This window comes from Diabrotica undecimpunctata, chromosome 7 (assembly GCF_040954645.1).
Source record: "Diabrotica undecimpunctata isolate CICGRU chromosome 7, icDiaUnde3, whole genome shotgun sequence".
NCBI classification, from domain to species: Eukaryota; Metazoa; Arthropoda; class Insecta; order Coleoptera; family Chrysomelidae; genus Diabrotica; species Diabrotica undecimpunctata.
This window is the reverse complement of record NC_092809.1, coordinates 75,854,283-75,873,373: the sequence shown is the minus strand read 5'-3', so window position 1 is coordinate 75,873,373 and position 19,091 is coordinate 75,854,283. Positions and strand designations below refer to the sequence as shown.

General features: G+C 31.2%; 1 protein-coding gene and 1 pseudogene across 10 annotated transcripts in view; both read left to right on the top strand.

The window, feature by feature from the left end:
• Nucleotides 1-747: 747 nt before the first annotated feature.
• LOC140446464 (SCAN domain-containing protein 3-like) lies at nt 748-2,539 on the top strand (annotated as a pseudogene).
• Nucleotides 2,540-13,911: 11,372 nt separating this feature from the next.
• The window catches only part of msn (serine/threonine-protein kinase msn), a 212,660-nt gene continuing 207,480 nt past the window's right edge, over nt 13,912-19,091 (top strand). For 3 of the 10 annotated variants that reach the window (XM_072537567.1, XM_072537563.1, XM_072537562.1), the window contains exons 1-2: nt 13,913-14,234; nt 14,424-14,489. In XM_072537567.1, the coding sequence (XP_072393668.1) occupies nt 14,169-14,234; nt 14,424-14,489 (132 nt within the window). In that variant the 5' untranslated portion in view covers nt 13,913-14,168. Of the gene's footprint in view, nt 14,235-14,423; nt 14,490-19,091 lie in introns of all 10 variants that reach the window. The other 7 variants (XM_072537571.1, XM_072537572.1, XM_072537566.1 and 4 more) reach the window with 3 other exon arrangements.

Sequence of the window (19,091 nt, the reverse complement as noted above, 5' to 3'; positions counted from 1 at the left end):
GAACGTAGAACGTTTCAGTTTGGTTAGTATAATTCCACTTCCAGTAGAACCTTTCTGCTTTAAGTGAATTTTAGCTCCTCCTTCGCGCAGCGGCATGGTCAGGCATAACTTAATCATTCGAGATTGTTTCGCTAAAGCAGGGTGGTGAATTTTCTGTGTGTTATTTGCAGGAAGTTGCAGTGCATTTATTAGAAATATATTTTATTGTAATACATATTTGTCACAAAGGTAAGTATCTACGTGGCATTTATATCACTTACTATAATTCTTTATTATTTTTCCCTATCGTAATTTACGAGGTATTTGTAAAAATGTAATAAATCTAAATTTGTTTCCTTATATGTATAGTTATTGTAAAATATTCAAAAAGCACCAACTTGCACAAACTGGATCAAAGTAAAAAGTAAATTAGGACCTACCTACACTGAGAGAAGAATTGAGGAAAAAGTACAAAAAATCTTAATAAAATTTACTATACTGATCATAGACTGCCAAAAATAAACTATTTACTGAATATAAAGTTATTTTTATAATATGTGTACAGTATGGTAATTTTTAATAAGTTGTTTTGTAATTTTTCCTCAAATTCTTCTCTCAGTGTATATTTATTTACTTGTGGCATGTTTTAAATTTCTCGACTACTTGCTTGGATATTCCGCCACTCTGAAATATTGATTTTGCTAACTAAAAAAACATTTAAAAGTTTATTATTTAAAATTATCAAAGCGGTAGCTACAGCATATTTATTTTTACAGATATACCTACAGTATGTCCGATCCAAAGAAAAAGTGCAGACAATACAATGTCGAATATTTGAAGTATGGTTTTATTCAGTCGCCTTCTAATAAGGCATTACCAATGTGTTTAATTTGCCAGAGAGTTTTCTCAAATGAAGCCATGAAACCTTCACGATTACAAGAACATTTGACCAAAATACATCCCGACAGAAAAGACAGAAATTTATCATATTTTGAAATGCTCAAAAAACAACATTTCAAACGTCCAACTTTAGCTAGTATCTTTTTAGCAGCATCAAAGCAAGACGATGATGGGCTACGTGCTTCTTATAACATTTCCTTACTTATAGCTAAATCAGGAAAACCCCATACTATTGGCGAAGAATTAATACTGCCAGCTGTAAGTGAAGTTTTGCGGACTGTACTGCACCAGCCGGCATCTGATATTATTAAAAAAATTCCATTAAGCAATAATACGGTACAGAGACGAATTGACGAAATGTCTGAGGATGTGGAGCGTTCTCTGCGTAACTGATTATTTAAAGACTACTGAGTTTTCTTTACAGCTTGATGAATCAACTCTGCCAAACAATGAGTCTTTACTTCTTGCGTGCGTTCGCTTCATAAAAAGTGAAAAAATCTGTCAAGAACTGTTATTTGTAAGAACACTGGAAACAGATACTAAAGGCAAATCGATATTTGATGTTCTGGAACACTATTTTACAGATAAAGGTATACCTCTGGAAAATGTCATAACTGTTGCTACAGATGGTGCTCCGGCAATGGTTGGACGACACCGCGGACTGATAGCATATTTGAAAAAAGCGGTACCAAATATACTCGCCGTGCATTGTGTAATTCACAAACAGCATTTAGTTGCAAAAAATCTTAGTGATCGCCTTCATTGTTCACTACAATATGTAATTACTGCAGTTAACAAGATCAGAAGCAGTGCTCTCAATGATAGATTGTTTAGAAAACAGTGTGATGAAAACGACGAGAATTTTAATCGTTTATTGTTGCACACAGAAGTTCGATGGCTTTCGAAGGGTACCTGTCTAAAAAGATTTTATGATCTCTTTGACTCAGTTTTAGAGTTTTTTGAAAGCAAAGATGATTCTTTGAGAGACGATTTATTAAAATTTAAGAGCGATATTGCTTATTTAACTGATTTATACGATAAATTTAATGAAACAAACCTACAGCTACAAGGTGATAATTTGAATTTGATCAAAGCAAAAGGAACTATTTCCTCGTTCGTGTCAAAACTTAATTTGTATAGGCAAAATTTGGGTCGGAGACAATTTCATCAGTTTCGAAATCATTCCTCTGTGGAGACAAATGATGAAGACATTCTGGTATATTGCCAGCACTTGGAAGCACTTCAAGAAGATTTTAGGAATAGATTTCAGGATATCCTTGGTCTGATTATTCCAGATTGGGTGCTAGAACCGTTCTCAAGTTTCGAAACAGCAGAATTATCACTACAGGAGGAATTGATAGAATTGTCAACAAATGAAGAGTTAAAAGTGAAATTTAAAAATGGATATCAAGAATTTTGGCTGCAATGTCAAATTTCAGTATTATATCCAGCTTTATGGGCTGCATAAAAGAAGTTTTTCATTGCCTTTCCTTTATCGTATTTAGCCGAAAGAGGATTTAGCATAGTCAGCAATTTATTAACAAAGAAGAGAAATAGACTGTTCATAGTGGAGTGCGGTGATTTAAGATTGCTGATGACAAGTATGGAATCAAATATTGACAGATTACTATCATTACATCAAGCTCAGCCTTCTCATTAAAAATGTTATATTATTATTATATTGTTTTTTATGATATGTATTTAAGTTAAAGTTTGATCAATACATGAATACTATATTTTTGAATAAAACATTTTTTTTTAATTTGTTGTTGCTTGGATTAGTTAAGGGGCCGTCGAATCATATTTAAGGTAGCCTTTGACCCAAAAAAGGTAAAACAATTGTGAATGAAAGTGCGTTACTAATTTTAAGAATGGAAGAGTTTTTTAAGGGGGGCGTTAAGTATTTTGTTTTTGGAAAAATGGGCGGTAGGCCGAAAAAGGTTGGGAACCACTGTATTAAACATTTAACATAAAGAGAAAATAATAAAAACTTGTAATATAACATTTATATTTTGTTGAGCAGTTGACTTTTCTCGAGGAATTTGATAACCTTGTTGATTCGGTCTGTGCTGTTTAGGACTTCTTTGAAGTTAGTACTGATATCGAGCTGTTGGCGTATTTTGGCATAAAAAGGGCATTCGATAAGTATATGCTGAATTTGGAGAGTCGTATTGCAGTGCTGACATTTTGGTTGTGGAGATGATGCCATCAGGTAGCCATGAGTTAGACAGGGTATGTCCCATGATACTATAACCAACAAGATAAGTCAACGCGCATGTTCTTGCATCTCCCTCGCACACCTGTGACGTAAGCTCGAGACAACTTTAATTATGCCAAGTTAAATGCTCTATCTGTTGCTATCCTGTGTGCTTCAAAACGTAGTGAATGAGATTTTTATTTATTCATTGATGTAGTAAAGACTTTGTATATTATATTGTTATATAAATTTTGCGGCGAAAACATTCAATTTACTGTGTTAATATCACCTAATTTATATATCGTACGCAACTTCCTCTCGACTACCTGTAGCTACTTTATAAACAAGACTAATTATTTGGTTGCCATAATGTATTGTGCAGTGGTGTGTTGTTTAAACAATTATAATAAAAAAAGTAAATCTTTTTCGAAGTGTCTTTTTTTTGTGTTTCCTAGAGACAAATAAATGCGTAAAGTATGGGTCTTCAAGTGTTTTCAGCGAGACAAATTTAATGTAGAAACCGCGAGAATATGATCAAAACATTTTACAGAAGCTGACTATTGTTTAAAAGAAAAACTATAGTGGAATATTACTACTAATAGTATAATTAATTATGAAATTGTCACGGAAGAGATCTTTTTCTCGCTAAACCTTCCTAGTGGTGATACAGAAATTAACCCTTAAGATTTAATTGACACTCATAAAGATTTTATTAATATGAATATAAAACACCTGGAATGGGATGGATTGGGAAATTTAGCCGGTTTCATTGCAATTAAGTTACAAAAAAAAGAAATACTTGGATATATTCCGGACGCTAACGATAAATCGTTTACCTAGGTAAACCACGTTTCTGAGGGTGGTTTACTCAAACCAACACTGGAATTTGTAACTAAATGTAGTGAACTGGAACATATTTTTCGTAGTTATAATGGCAACAAATTAAAAATAACTAAAAATTATTTTAAAAACCTAATAGAAGCTGCAAAATACGTAAATGTTAGCGAAGATGTAAAATTACTTTTTTTATATGTAATAAGTATTTTAAAATACGAATTCTAAATAAAAATATTAAAGATAATTACAATATCCCCAAGAGAAAAATCACGAAGATTGTAAAATAAATGTCTAAATGATATTCATAAAGTCTGAAGTAGAACCTGCTTTTCCTTATGTTTCAAATTCTTTACATTTTACCGGTCTTTTATATTTAATTTATGTTTTGTAGTAATATCTATTTTGTTTGTAATACATACAATCAAATCGAAGATTCATATATTTCTTTAATTATTAATTTTACAAATTACTAATTAATTTTCAAACCACGTTTTCGCAGAAAGTAACTAGTTATGACTTCTTAGTGTAAGATATGGCATCGAGGTATACTTACCGTTAACAGTTTAAGTTTCGAAGTTGTTCATTACAGTAATGGAACAACGTTGCCATATGATGCATCGTTAAAATAAGATCCACACAAGTCCCTAGCTTTGTCTCGCTATGACGTCATGCGCAAAGTCGATTAAAATTAGAACGTCAAGTGAGCATACCTTGTTTGTTATAGTATCATGGGTATGTCCTATACGCAATCTCCGTATGATTGACATATTTTTTCGAGATAAACTGGGATAGGTAAGAAGGTTCCATCGAGCAAAAAGACAAAAGAGGTAAAGGTAGTGGGGGCAAAAATATTGCTAGACAGGAACTGCCATCTTGAGAGGCCAAATTAAACAAGGAAAGAGAGTCTTTCCTTGTTTAAGAAATCAAATTTAGTCGGGTTATGTTATTATTTGACCTAACTGTCACATGAAATCTTATTTATATTGAAGTTTTTTAACAATTGTTTCACATTTTAGACTGTTATCGTTAATATTTATTTAAAATTTTCTCGTCTAAGACACATTCTGAAAACTATTTTATAGCTACTGTTAATAATTGTCGGAAAATTTAAATTTGGCGCATTCGCCTTTTCCGGATATGTCCGCCATGAGTCCACTTTTTTGGTCGCCTTTTCATAACGATTAGATTCCCTCTTTTGTCTTTTTGCTCGATGGAAGGTTCACTGAGGGTTTAGTTTCATGCAGCGCTGAAGTAATATTATTCCAGTGAATCTGCCAGGTGGATAGATTAAGCTTCTTCAGTCTAGCTTTGAGATCGTTGCAAATTTGTATATTGATAATGGTGTCCGTGGATGATGCGGCTTTTTTGGCAAGGCAATCAGCTTTTTCGTTACCACTAATACTGTTGCCGAGAGGGGGCGTTTGGGCCTGTAGGACCCATCGCCGGCTCTGCGGACTTCTTCCTGTCCTCGGAATTAGACCGGGTGTTGACCATCTTTGCTTGTCACTGATAAAATGGTTTAATACTTCTACTGGTATAAAATAACGGTTACCGTGACAAGTATCTGTTATAGGTAACAGTTCCAAGGAGCAGTTACAAAATAACAGATCAAAAATAGAAAACAGAACAGGTAAAATAGTCTAAGTATTCCTTGACTTACGGAAGGAATAACTTAGTAAACAAGAAAAATAAAATGGTATAAAAGTACAATGCAAAGAAAATGTTTCTAAGTGTTTCTTGACTTACGGAAGAAACAACTTAGAATGAAAAGTAAAATACACAAGATAAAAGAATAGAAAAATGCAGAAATATTCCTAAGTGTTTCTTGTCTTACGGAAGAAACAACTTAGGACAGAAATACAGATAAATGAAATATGTAAATATGAAACAAGGTATGGAAATATTTCTAAGTGTTTCTTGACTTACGGAAGAAACAACTTGGAGTGAAAATAAACAAGAGAATCAAATATGAAAAAATAAGAATACAAATACTTATAAGTGTTTCTTGACTTACGGAAGAAACGACTTACAAATACGAAAAATCGAATACAGAAAAGATGTGGAAATATTGCTAAGTGTTTCTTGACTTACGGAAGAAACAACTTAACATAAAATAGAAAATGAAAGTGACAAATGTATTAAGTATTTTCTTAACTTAAGGAAGAAAATATCTTAAATAAAATATCGGAAATAATAATGCAACAATGATTATGAAAATATTTCTAAGTGTTCTTTTGACTCACCGGAAAGGAATGGCTTGGACGCACAATTAAAATAACAAGTCAAATATTTAGAGAAATATTTCCAAGAGTTCTTTGACTTACCGGAAAGAACTACTTAGACAAAGTACAAATCAAAATATAAAATAGAAAAAGCAAGATAAATATTTCTAAGTGTTCTTAACTTACGGAAGAACAACTTAGACACAAAATACAAGAAAAATAAACAATCAAAAGAGTCAAATAAAATATCAAACAATCAGTACATGAACAAATATAGATCAATGTATTATTCTAACCTGAAAAGGTCTGAATATACAATAATGCTAAAATAAAAAGGTATACAGAAAATCAGAAATAAAACAATAACTTAGTTGGAACAATAATAGCACCGACTAGGTCTACAGTAGAAGAGGCAAGCTCGACTGACCGATGAGAGAAAATCTACCTGCTTTTATGTAAAACAAATCCTTTGTTTTACGTAGCGAAAGTGGAATTTCCCTGCATCGAATCAATTAGAAATTTGGATTTGGCCAACCTTGGAATTCCCAAGTATTTTAACCGATATCCAAATTCCTTGATGCGTCGAGGACCAACATGGGATTGTACCCATATCAGAGTGATAGTTGTATTTTGGTTTATAAGAAGCTGACATGTGTCATGAATATCTTGGACGATAGGATGGTTGGTGGATATAGCATTAATGGAGTGTATAGAGGAAAGTGAATCAGAGCATATGGCTATGTGTGTATTTGGATATTGTTGGGCATATTTGAAAGCATGTGAGATAGCTAGTAGTTCACCAGTGTGGATACTACACCAAGGAGAAATTTTAGAGACTTCGATAGGCTGTTGTACAGTGGTTACAGAATATCCAACACCTCTTTTAGTCTTTGACGCGTCACTATAAAGAACTATGTTAGCATGAACACAAATAGAATATAGCAGTCAAAGTTTTATTAATATTAAAGTTTGTTTTTGTTACATGTTTTGAAATAAATAATATTTTACTGTAGGGTATAGGCAACGCTTATAAGCGTCAACGATACACGGATATGAATGCCGAAACTCAGTGCCACTTCCGCTTATGAGCGTCAGTTTTTTTTTTACCTTTTCTTAAATATTTGAAATAGCAATTACATATAAAATATAATTATTCATAATTATTAGCAACGGCATACCGTTTTTTCTATTTTTTTAATTTGGGACCACGTAAAAGTAAGTTACAAAATAGCGGCATCCAACCTGTTAATAAAGAAAACAAACTCGACGCATTGAAAAATGATTGCTAATATTTTGAAGATCCTTCTTTATTATCAATTACAGCCTGTAGTCGTCTTGGCATTGATTCGACCAACTTTCAAATGTACTTTGGGGAAATTGTGTTCCAAACTTAAGTAATTTGATATTGGGGCACTATTTACTTTATTTTTTAATATAAACCACAAATGTTCAATAACATTTAAATCTGGTGACTGTGCTGGTGTTTTAATGACATTTCGGCAATTACTTAAAAGCAACCAAGTACGAAACCGATATGACATGACCTCTGTTTTGGATCGTTGTCCTGATAAAACCGGTAATTGTTATTGATACCTAATTTTTGAGAACTAGCGATGAGATGTTGCTTTAGTATATCAAAATGCATGTATTGGTTTATATTCTCTTCAATAAAATGCATATTATTTACCTACTCCTGTAGACCGTATTTTTTCATCGGACCCAAACAAGTTTATTTTGGTTTGATCAGCAAATATTACTGAAATTCAAAAGTTCAAATCTTTGTTAACATGCTCCCTGGCGAACATCAATATAATACGCCTATTTCTTTGGCTAATTAAAGGTTTATTTTAAACAGTTCGACCATGTAGATTTTTCTTTCGTAATATCCGTCCAATTATTTCGGGGTTACATCTTTTTCCATACTGTCTCTTATCCACATCTCGCAATTTTGGTGCACTATTTTTAGGATTATTTGCTATTTCTCTGACAATCCATCTTTACTCACTTATTAAAATAAAAAATCTTGTTTGGAGTTAACCTTGATTTATTTTCAACTCTATTTTCATTTTGGTAACGTTCAATAATGTGCTGAACTGTTAATGTACATGATGATGATAAACATTTATTTACCAGTTTGGGTTACCAATTTCTTTCACTAATCGTGGTTCGGTGACCCATTCTTAAAAAAATCTGTTATTTGCCGATTACTACTTTGAAATGTCAAATTAAACAAAAATAACTGCAATATGAATTTAATGCAATGCCTACTTCGCTCTTTTCAAAGTGATAAGTTGTGTAATGCTTCATCTTATCTGCATCATTTTAGCTGTGACATCAGAATCATACATAAAATAATTAAATATTTCAGAAGACATAGTAATTTAATTTCAGTATGTAATTTATTTCTAATAAATATTGAGCTACTGACAGAAGCTAGTTTTATTGAGTAGCGACTGCATCATTTAATTCGAACAGGTTTCACATTTCAGACAATTAAGTAAGTAAATTAACAAAATGGTTGAGTCACCCTAAATCCACAAATTCTATATTTTGCAAAGAAAGAGAAAGAAATATACCTATTTACATTAATAGAAGCAGAATGCCGGAAGTAGTACCTACCTTGCTTAGACAATAGACCATGATACAAAGAATTACATGACAGAAGACAGTAATATTGTTCTGAAGCTATTTTCTTGTGGCATTTTTAAATTAATTTACTATGGAATCACTAACAGGAGAATTTTACTGCCATCATGGTATGTATTTGTCTTTTTAAAAACGAATTTCATGTTATGATCTTTTCTGACGGATATTCTCAAGTTAAAGTTGATTTCATGTAATCGAATGAACTATCTTATAAGTAAAGTCGTCCCAGGAACGCAACTCAACAATATTGGCAATATCATTTTAAAGTCGTCTACTTTAAAATGTATAATGTATGTCTGAATTGTCAATATAGATGAGTCAGATAAAATTAAATTGTTAGAAGAATTTTTCACTAAGAAACAAAAAAACAAAATTTGTTTAATCTACTAATGTTTGTATTTTGAGAACAATTTCCGAAGTGGAAATTGAAACGTCAATAAACGTATTTTAACCTTTAATTGTGGCTTATTCCCATTTAAATAGTAATTAGTAGACAGTGATTATCTAAATAATATCCTCACAATTTATTCTTTTGGTAAGTACAGTTAATATTATTCTTATGACTGAAGATCGAGCTGAGTTCGTTTGAGACCGCTAGTTGATCTAGCGGTTTATAGCTGTATTTAAAAATCTGGGAATTATTTCGAAAGGCTATTTACGAAGCCAACTTCCTCAACAAGGTGTAGTATCAGGATAACAGAAACCAGAAACGTGTAGAGATCATAAGATTCTCCCTGGATTCCTAAAATTTTGATGTATTACAGTTTCAGTTTTACCTGTAAATAATGCGTCTATATTCCATAGACGTAATATACGTTATTTAATATACGAGTAATACGACGTCTATGCTATATTCGTTGATTTAGAGATCGTCCGATTGTTTGTCGATTTAGCGAGTTTATCATGGTGCATTACAGGTTTCATAAAATTTTACCGTCTCAATTACAGTTTCCTTCTTGGCTGATTCTACTAATCCAGCAATTACCACTTAGATGGCAATAAATGTTAGACTCATTCCTGTAATAATAATAATAAAACAATTTAAGGATTATGTTTATGTCAAAATATTAAATATTTATTAATATTCAATACAATTTACTAAATTAATAAAAATTAAATTAAACAATAAAATAAAAATTTTTGCTGTAAATGATAATATAATAAAAATTTATTAAAAAATTTAAATTGTCCAAAAGGATTAGAAATTTCAGAACGTTTATGGTCCTATCATGCCATCACCATGTAATTAGTTCAAACTAGCCCCATAGTAAGGTCTAATAACTCTCAGATTACATGTTGAAAATAATAGATACATTTTTAAAAAGTTGTTACTCGAGGTCGATGTTATATGTAGGTAACATAATTGTAACATAATCCTAAATTCCATAATTGCGAGTTATTGTTACATTTGCATTATCTTAAATGCAAATGTAACAATTTGCATTATCTTAAATGCAAATGTAACAATAACTCGCAATTATGGAATTTAGGATTATGTTACAATGCATTATGTTAAAATAATGCATTTATATGGCTACGAGTGTTAACGACTTTGACGTTTCAATAAATTAGTAGGTATTGTTGGTTTTTATTTAGTCACAATGGATCGTATATCTGAAACAGAAGGAATTGAGGTTTTAATCATATTAGGATAGGGTGGAAGTCAACAAGAAACGTGTAATATCTTTAACAATTTATATGCTAACCGAAATCCCATAACAAGATCTACTTTCAGTAAATTAGTAAAAAAGTTAAGCTAAAATGGATGTATTGCAGAAAATAACACATAGCACGAGGAAAGACAGAATCAGAAATTATCAAATAAGTAACCAACTAGAGCAAGAATCTAATAAGTAAAATAACCAGAAAACAATTAGAATGGTTTGGGCATGTACAAAGGAGGACGAAAGATGGTAAAGGATTAGAAACTAAAAGAGTAAAGAAAAAGTTGGATAAATAAAAGGATGTAAAGCAAACGGGATGAACTACACAGAAATGGACGAAGCGAATAGACAATAAAACAAAAAATTTGACGTCCTGGGGGTAACAGGATTTAAGAGAAGAAGAAGAGGAAAAAACAATTGGGTTTTACCTATCTATTAAAATTAAATTAAACTGTAACAATAACTTTGATAAAGGCTGATATGTTCAAAATTAAGAAATATACTCGAGTGTTTTGATTTTGTACGGGTGTTTTGTTTCGTAACGTTACAGGTGTAACGGTTTCAATAAATCTAATCGTGTTCGACGCCAGTTGTACTATGTGGGGTTCCTCTGTAAGTTAGTAAGAATTTGTTGAGCTGTAGCTCCTTTCATTATTATCTCCTTTTTGTGCACGTAGCGCTTGTTTGAATGTTTGTACGTACCTCTCTGCCATTCCATTTGTAGCTGAATGATATGGTGCACTGAATTTGTGAAAGATTCCAATTTGCTGTAAAAATTGGTTAAATTCGTAACTAGTTAACGTTTGTGCATTATCTGAAACTAAACAGTTTGGAATTCCACTAGAATAAAATAGTATGAATTCATGAAAGGTCCTGCGAAATCTACGTGAACTCTTTCAAAAGGGCTTCTGGGTGTCTCGCATGGGTGCACTACTGTTTTTCTGGATTATATCTGATTTTGTTGCAGTCTGTACAATCTTTGCATATATCTTCCATATATTTAGAAATTTCTGGCCACCAGCAGTATCCTCTTGCAAGCATCTTCATCTTGATCTTGACTATGCCAAAATAAGCAGTATGTAATTCATTTAAAACTTTTTTACGTAGGTTAGTTGGAATTACTGCCATTTGTCGCTGAAAATTACAATTTCCTTGTAAAGAAATTTCTATCTGTGGGATATTGAATCTATCCCTAGCATCTATCAGTTTTCCAGTTCCTAGAGCATTGTAAAGATTTTGCAGTGTGGGGTCTCTTGTAGTTTCAAAACTTAATTCTTTTAAAGTAACAGGTAAAGTTTCTATTTGACTAATTTCAAACTGATCACATCCTCGTCGCCAAGCTGTTGTATATGTACGTGTAATGTAATGAAAATGGTGTTGAATGTATTTTATGTTCCTTTATTTCACTAATTAAAAACATGTGTGTGGTAACCTACATAACGTAACTCCGTAAGTAATGAAGTGAGTAACGTCCTATGACATCTGTCAATGGCCAAGTGTCATGTCATAGAACTACTAAGATGTCAAGTATATGACAACTCTCCTCCTCGTAAGGAAATGCTAAACTTGTAAGGTTAATAAATTAAAAATAAAATAATACTTACAAGTCCAGTCTTACAGGCTTTTTTATCACCCGTTGGGACCTTCGTAGTACGGGGGCGTCATCTGAGCATGACATGACAAGTGTCATATCATGTAACTAATAAGATGTCAAGTATATGACACTAAGTATGAGAAAAACTCTCAAAATAAAGTTAGTATATGTTTTAAGTAACTTAAACCAACGTTTATTAAAGTAAAAGACCTAAACATGTGGTAATAGTATCGTTCATGTATAACATGTAAGTTCTACCTACAACACCCACCGAAATATTTTCAGTTGCTAGGTATAGCCCATAGAAAAACTATGTCACAGGGTAGGCAACCCCAATTGGGAGTATTGCCTGGTCATGCAGTAAATATGTTTTAAAACTTTTTAACACCATATGGATTTATCAGCAAAAATGTAATAATTAACAAATTAAATACCATTTAAAGGATTTTTAGCCACATATTTAGGGGCTTCACTCATGTATACCTGCTAACTGCACTGATGATGGACTTGTTAGTCCGAAAACGTTCTGTAAACATTTTATAAAGGATTTTCTAAATAAATTTTTTGTGATATATTGTATGCAGCCAACTATAGACATTTCATTTACCTTGTGGATAATATATTATGCTCAAGTAACAAGTTTATAGACCTTAAATCAATTTTAGAATAACAGGTTTAGAATCACTTATTGATTTATATAGAAATAAATTTATTTACTATTAGGTAAATATTTCTGTATTGTATTTTGCATCTATATTTTTAGTTATAGTATTCCTCAAATATTTTATATCATCTCTTTTTGATTATTTTAAATTTAAATCGTACTTCAAACAAATATTCTGCGTACCACACAATGTTTACGACGGTATTATGATAAAATCATAAAAAATGAAAAAAATTCAAAAAATAAACAGGAAAAGTGTGTACATACATACATTCTTGAAAGCGCGAGGTTATTGCACTTTAGTTGTTTATATAACTCAAGTTAAACCATACCATCTACTGGTGACTTACTTTACTTGCCCAGATTTTTGTACACATTTCTACTCTTTTAACCCCACCTGTGTGAAATATTGAAAACTAAAATATTTAAAATCTTACAATGCTTCAAATTCCATCGACGTGAGTATAGTTTAATATAAAATAAGGATGCACTTTAACACAATTTTTTGGAGGTAGATAATGTTGTTTGCATTTTATATTAAATTTTCACTTTTTCTTTTACTTAGATATTATTCTGTGTTCCAAGTAAAATTCTCCAAAATAATTGTACATTGTATATGCATATTATGACTTATCTTAAATTATGTTAATATTTACTTTTCTGTAATTTTACTAATTTATAGATATTTTTTTCAAAAAGATCTTATTTTAGCGATTTACATTATCTGTTCCTAAATTTTGACATTGCATTATGTTTTAAAATTTAATGAAAATAGTTTTAAAATTTATTAACAGCACGAATACTTTGTGATGGTTTAAACTAAATTAATTTTTTGATTTAATTTCTCTTAAAAATCGGGTGTTTATTGATTATTAAATTAAGATTTGCTTTTTTAAGACTGTAGAAAATAAACAAAAATTGTATGGAAATATTATACTTTAATTATGATTTCTTTTTACAGTTTGTATTGAATTTTTTATCGAGATATATTTGTGTTGCTAATTTATCTTTTATTTACTTAGCATGTATTTACTTTTTAAATAACTTTATTATTTAATGTTTTATTAATATTGTCAACTTCTTTTGTTAGCAATTTTTTTATTTTGGTATCAAGCCGTCATATGTAACTCAAGTCATAATCAAATGCGTCGACATGCTGGCAACTGTGCCGGTTAAAGTCGTGGCATCGGCAACACTTTCAGCAGACTGACGACTGGATTTTCTGTCTTCGTTTACTCGTCGACAGAGAAGGGTGCGCCAAAAGTCTGAAAACATGTTTTGTGTATTGCAAGAGAACGGGTTTTCCAACTAAAAATGCATTTTATACTTTAACAGCAGTGTGATACTAGATTTTATCAAATCTAGGGATATACCTTTAATGTATTTTTCTAATTTTGTAGTGTAAAACTAGTTCGTGAAAAAGAACGGTGTTATTTTGATTGTTAAGTGAGTGAACTTAATCAAAATGGCGCATCAAATGCCCCCGTCGGTGAACTGTTCACTGGATGATATCGACTTGACAGCCCTAAAGGTAAGATTTCGCCGGTTTCAAATAAAATCCATGTTTCTCGAAGTTCAAAGGCACCATAAACTAGCCCGTTTGGTGCTAATGTCTTCTGTAAACATGTCAGTTTTATGGGTGTGAATCATCCTTTTATCACACAATATACACACAACACACGCAACTTTTTCTTTTGTTATCAAAACAAATTCGTTGCAGGACCCAGCAGGAATCTTTGAGCTGATCGAAGTCGTTGGGAACGGCACTTATGGACAAGTTTACAAGGTAAAACTTTCTAAATCTTTGCGGTTTTTTCCCAACCATTCATGCATGTGTCATCTTATAAATTTTCTCAGAACAGACAATGAGATTAGATTAATTAAAAGCTATGATGATGAGTGGTACAGAAATATTGTAAAACGTATAGAACATTAACCTTAGTCTAGAAATAATTGTTGAAGAATATAGGGAGAGCCAAATTTAAAAAAGTTAGGAAGTGTCAAAACTATTTTTGTATATGATTCGCCAGTGACCACACGTGGTTATTTTTTGTCTTCTGTTGGGGGTATTTAAATATACTTTGTTATTTTAAATCGCCCAATACCTATATAATAAACTCGTAGAAATTTAAATAAAACTTTGTCCAATTACAACAAATTTTGTTTCTAAACAATAACAGTCGCATTTTCAATAGTCTATATAGATTTTTTTTTATATTTTTATTGTAAATAGTTTGTTTTTAATAAGGACAAGTTATAAGCAATGGGTTTATACCTGTAACAAATTTATTTTTATATATTTGTATACCTAGACAGACTTTTTATAAGGTAAACATTGATATTTTTGATAGTCCATACTTTACTGCAGAGGATTTTTCACTTGATCCATGCTTCCCCATTTAGTCTGTTCACTCACATATCTCCAAGACTTTCTTTCACATTTTAATTGGATGTATATCACAGCTGAGATGGTTTTGAAGCAATTTATACTTTTAGCTTTAAAACGCTTTAAAAGAGTACAAATTATATCTTCATGAAATAAATCATACATTAACAATAAACCCATTTTGCGGCACTGAAAACATTGTGAAGAAACAAGAAGTACAAGAAAATACATTAAGTTTGGCAACCATGTCCCAGGAGTTCATAGCTCTAATAATTTACATACTGAACCTTTCCTCTGAACTGTTGAATTTTTAAAATTTTATATGACTGAGGTCACAACTGCCATATAGGTTGTGTTACCAGATTAATTTTTTATTTTATTTTTTTTACCAATATATATATATATATATATATATATATATATATATTAATAGAAAAATAAAAAGTAATGCAAACTTAGTTTTATAATACACAGTTAAATTGCCTCATCCATAATAAAACAGTATAACTAAAGACATGGGTTTTTTAAAACTCAAACTGTATCATTTTCTACATCAAGTGATTTATTTTCTCTTTAAAAGTTTGACATATAGAAATTTGTGAATGAAATCCGTTCTAATAAAGTCTAAAACTTAAACATTCAAGGAATTAAGTAGGTAAAAATTTGAGAAATTTGCTAAAGAAATTTCGAGTTATGGAAAAATATGATAAAGCAATATTAGCTTAGAGAATTCAAGGGTAGGATAATTGGAAGAACTGTGTCAGTTCTCCACTCAACACAGAACAGACTGGTTGGGGAAGCTTGAATAATATATAACCAAATAAACCCCTGTGGATTATCTGAGGACATGACATGGCTCTATCATTAACTGTAGATTTGTTGATTGAATGTTATATACATTTCCACATACAAAATATCACACACAAAGTAGAGTTCCAAACCACACTGAATCAGCAAATCACCAGACAGCCACACCAAATGAATTAGCTGCTGTACAACCAGTGTAGAACTGACTGATTCCAAAGAGATAAAAAAAACATTTAACAGAAAACAAACCTTCATGTGGGTACTATTAATAAGATTAAAATATTGTCCTCCTAATTAGGGTTGTAAGAATCTGTTCCATTTTTCCTTAACACGTTGCGTGCAGGTGTCCGATCATGAGACTTATACTCTGAACTGAAACTTATTCCACACATTGGTGAAGGCACCATGTGGCTCACATATATGCATGGAACAGGTTAACAAGTTCATCTTCTTATACTCGGTTCGCTATTCCCAGTCCAAACTGTCTAGTGAATTTAGTAATAATTTTTTTTGCGAAGTTAGTTACTTTTTGACAGACTAAACGTGGCTGGACATTACTATACAACCAAGCACACGTACTCATAGCCAATATTAATAGTAAACTAACTAAATAGTAAATAAAATAGAACTTTGTGAATTACCAACAATCAATATTTATTTATCTGCACCATATAATAAATAGTTATGACAACTAAAATATATTTTTTAAATATATACTACCCAAAATTTGATGGGTTTAGTATACACTTCCACTATTTAGAATAATTCTTCTTCTTTTAAAGAAAGAAGTCTGCAATAGTAGGATACTTGAGCTATTAATACTGAGAAGTAGGAATTGTTTTGTTGTAGGTTTCCGACAATGAATCTGTCAAAATATGCCCGAGCTAAGCGAATGGAGTTTAACTCATATCTTCACAGATTTCTGTAAATTTTAATAAGGCACTTCCTATAAGGCAGGGTACTTACATGTGAGTTAATTCATGACTTATCCACTAGATAAATACCATCTGAAAGATTTAGGTCCTATTCTGTTCCTTGTAGAGTCAAATGTAAAGATCTTTTTGATCAGTTTGAAATTTTGGATAATTCATTAGTTCAAAATTTTTAATATTGATGTTTTGTTTAGATGAATGAAATTATTATACTCAAGGGCTGTATAGTGATACTCAGGTGATACCGATAGGTACAGAGTCTCTGACACTGAAGGTCAGGGATCGAATCCTAGCTTTATACAGTAGGCTCATGAAATAGCAGACTAACATGCTGTAATCCCAAAGCTGTGCTGTACTGAACTGGATGAGAATATTTAAAAATGGAAAATATTACTTTGTCATTAAAAAATTTGGGATCATTTTTATGAAACCATGAATCAGAATGTTCGCATATCATCAATGATTTTTTTATTATTTCCATAAATTACACTTCAATTGTTACTTCCCTAAAAGATGTCTCAATTAATTTTTTCGGTTTTCCTTCAAATCACATATTTCCCTTGAAAACTTATATTTTGAGATAGGTAGCAAATGCAGACGGGTTTCATCTACGTTAAAAATGACATCTGTTTGTATACCTCTAGAAATTTGGCAAAATATTGTTCGATTGTTTTCACAATTTTCATTTTAAACTAACTCACTTTCGCCACACATCACTTTTTATGCAATTCCATTACAATTTTTTTAATTTATCAAGCCTGTCATCTATCAGCTTTCTCAGGTAACAAAGTTAAGTAAATTGTGATCTGTTTCAACGGGAGTCTTTTGTCATTTGTTTAGCCTACTAAAACTTTTTATGCTTGTGGATTTTATTTCATAACATTTAAATTTGCAAATCAGTTACAATTTTCTAGGGTCAAATAGATAATTTGCATTATAAAAACGGGATAATTGGTATTACAAAATGTGTTTTTATATGTCTGCAATGTACTGGAGGTTGATCTGATCTGAAATACACACACCAGCAAATTTAAAGGAACTTTTAGACGTTAAAATTATTATTACGACCATTGTTTTTTTTTGTACATTTAATCAAGGTAGTTAATGTCACAATTGAACTCAACAAATAAACATAAGCAATTTGTCATGTTACTTTTGAAATGGTTTTTTCTGTTTGTTAAAGTTTGTAATTTTTTCTTGGCAAACATTTAATTTTTGGTTTGACTTTATTTATTATTGCCACCTTGATCTCTCAATAAGAGCACATACATTTGCTGGTGAGATGGCGAAACTCTAGTTTTAGCTAGGCACATTACTTACATTCCTCAAGACCATACATGGTGAAAGGTGATACCTTTCACCTTACATATTGGAAATACTTGTCAGTAATTAGCCAGCTTATTCGCTGGACTTTTGATCATGTCTGGAAAATTCTAGAAATCTTGACCTAAGGTCAAGAATTTCGTCTATTCTAAAAACACTGATAAATTAAGAACTTTTTTATTTAAAATGTGTGAGAATCTGTCTCAAACAATTATCGACAACGTGATTAGAAGTATGAGACGACGGGTCTTCCCGTACTTCTAATATTATCTCGTAATACATATACACTTATAAAAATAAAATGACATTTACTTAACAAATAAAATTTAAAAAAAATACTACAAAATAAAATAAAACTTGATAAAATAATACAACATAAAATCGAATTCAAGATTTTTTAAATTTTAAAGAACCTAAATTTGTGGTGTTATAAAAAAAATATTCACAATTCAGTAATAAGCGGACATAAAAGTTCATTAACTCACATATATTAATAACGCGCTACAAGAAGTATTCATTTCTGTCTGCAAAACATTTCGAAATATAGAATTATTTTTTATAAATGCAGTGTATTTTGTTTTATATATTTTTCGATTTAAACAGCTGTAAAATGTAATAATTAGTTAGACACTCCGTTTCACGTTTTGTTAAATATTTTTTTTTTTAACTAAGAAAATTCGAATTACACACGTTGGAGTTCTGGGAGTTTGCTTGTAGTAGGTAATCAATCTTCTTCTTGTAGAGCCTATCTGTTTCGGATGTTGGCGACCATCATGACAATCTGTATTTTGCAAATTGTTGCTCTGAAAAGATTTGTGATTGTTGTGTTAGACACATACACAGATTTTTCAGCCAGGAAATCCTTTGCCTTCCTGGTCCTCGTTTCCCTTCATGAGTAGGTAATCAAGACAGTTAAAATAAGATCAATCAAGAAAAAACT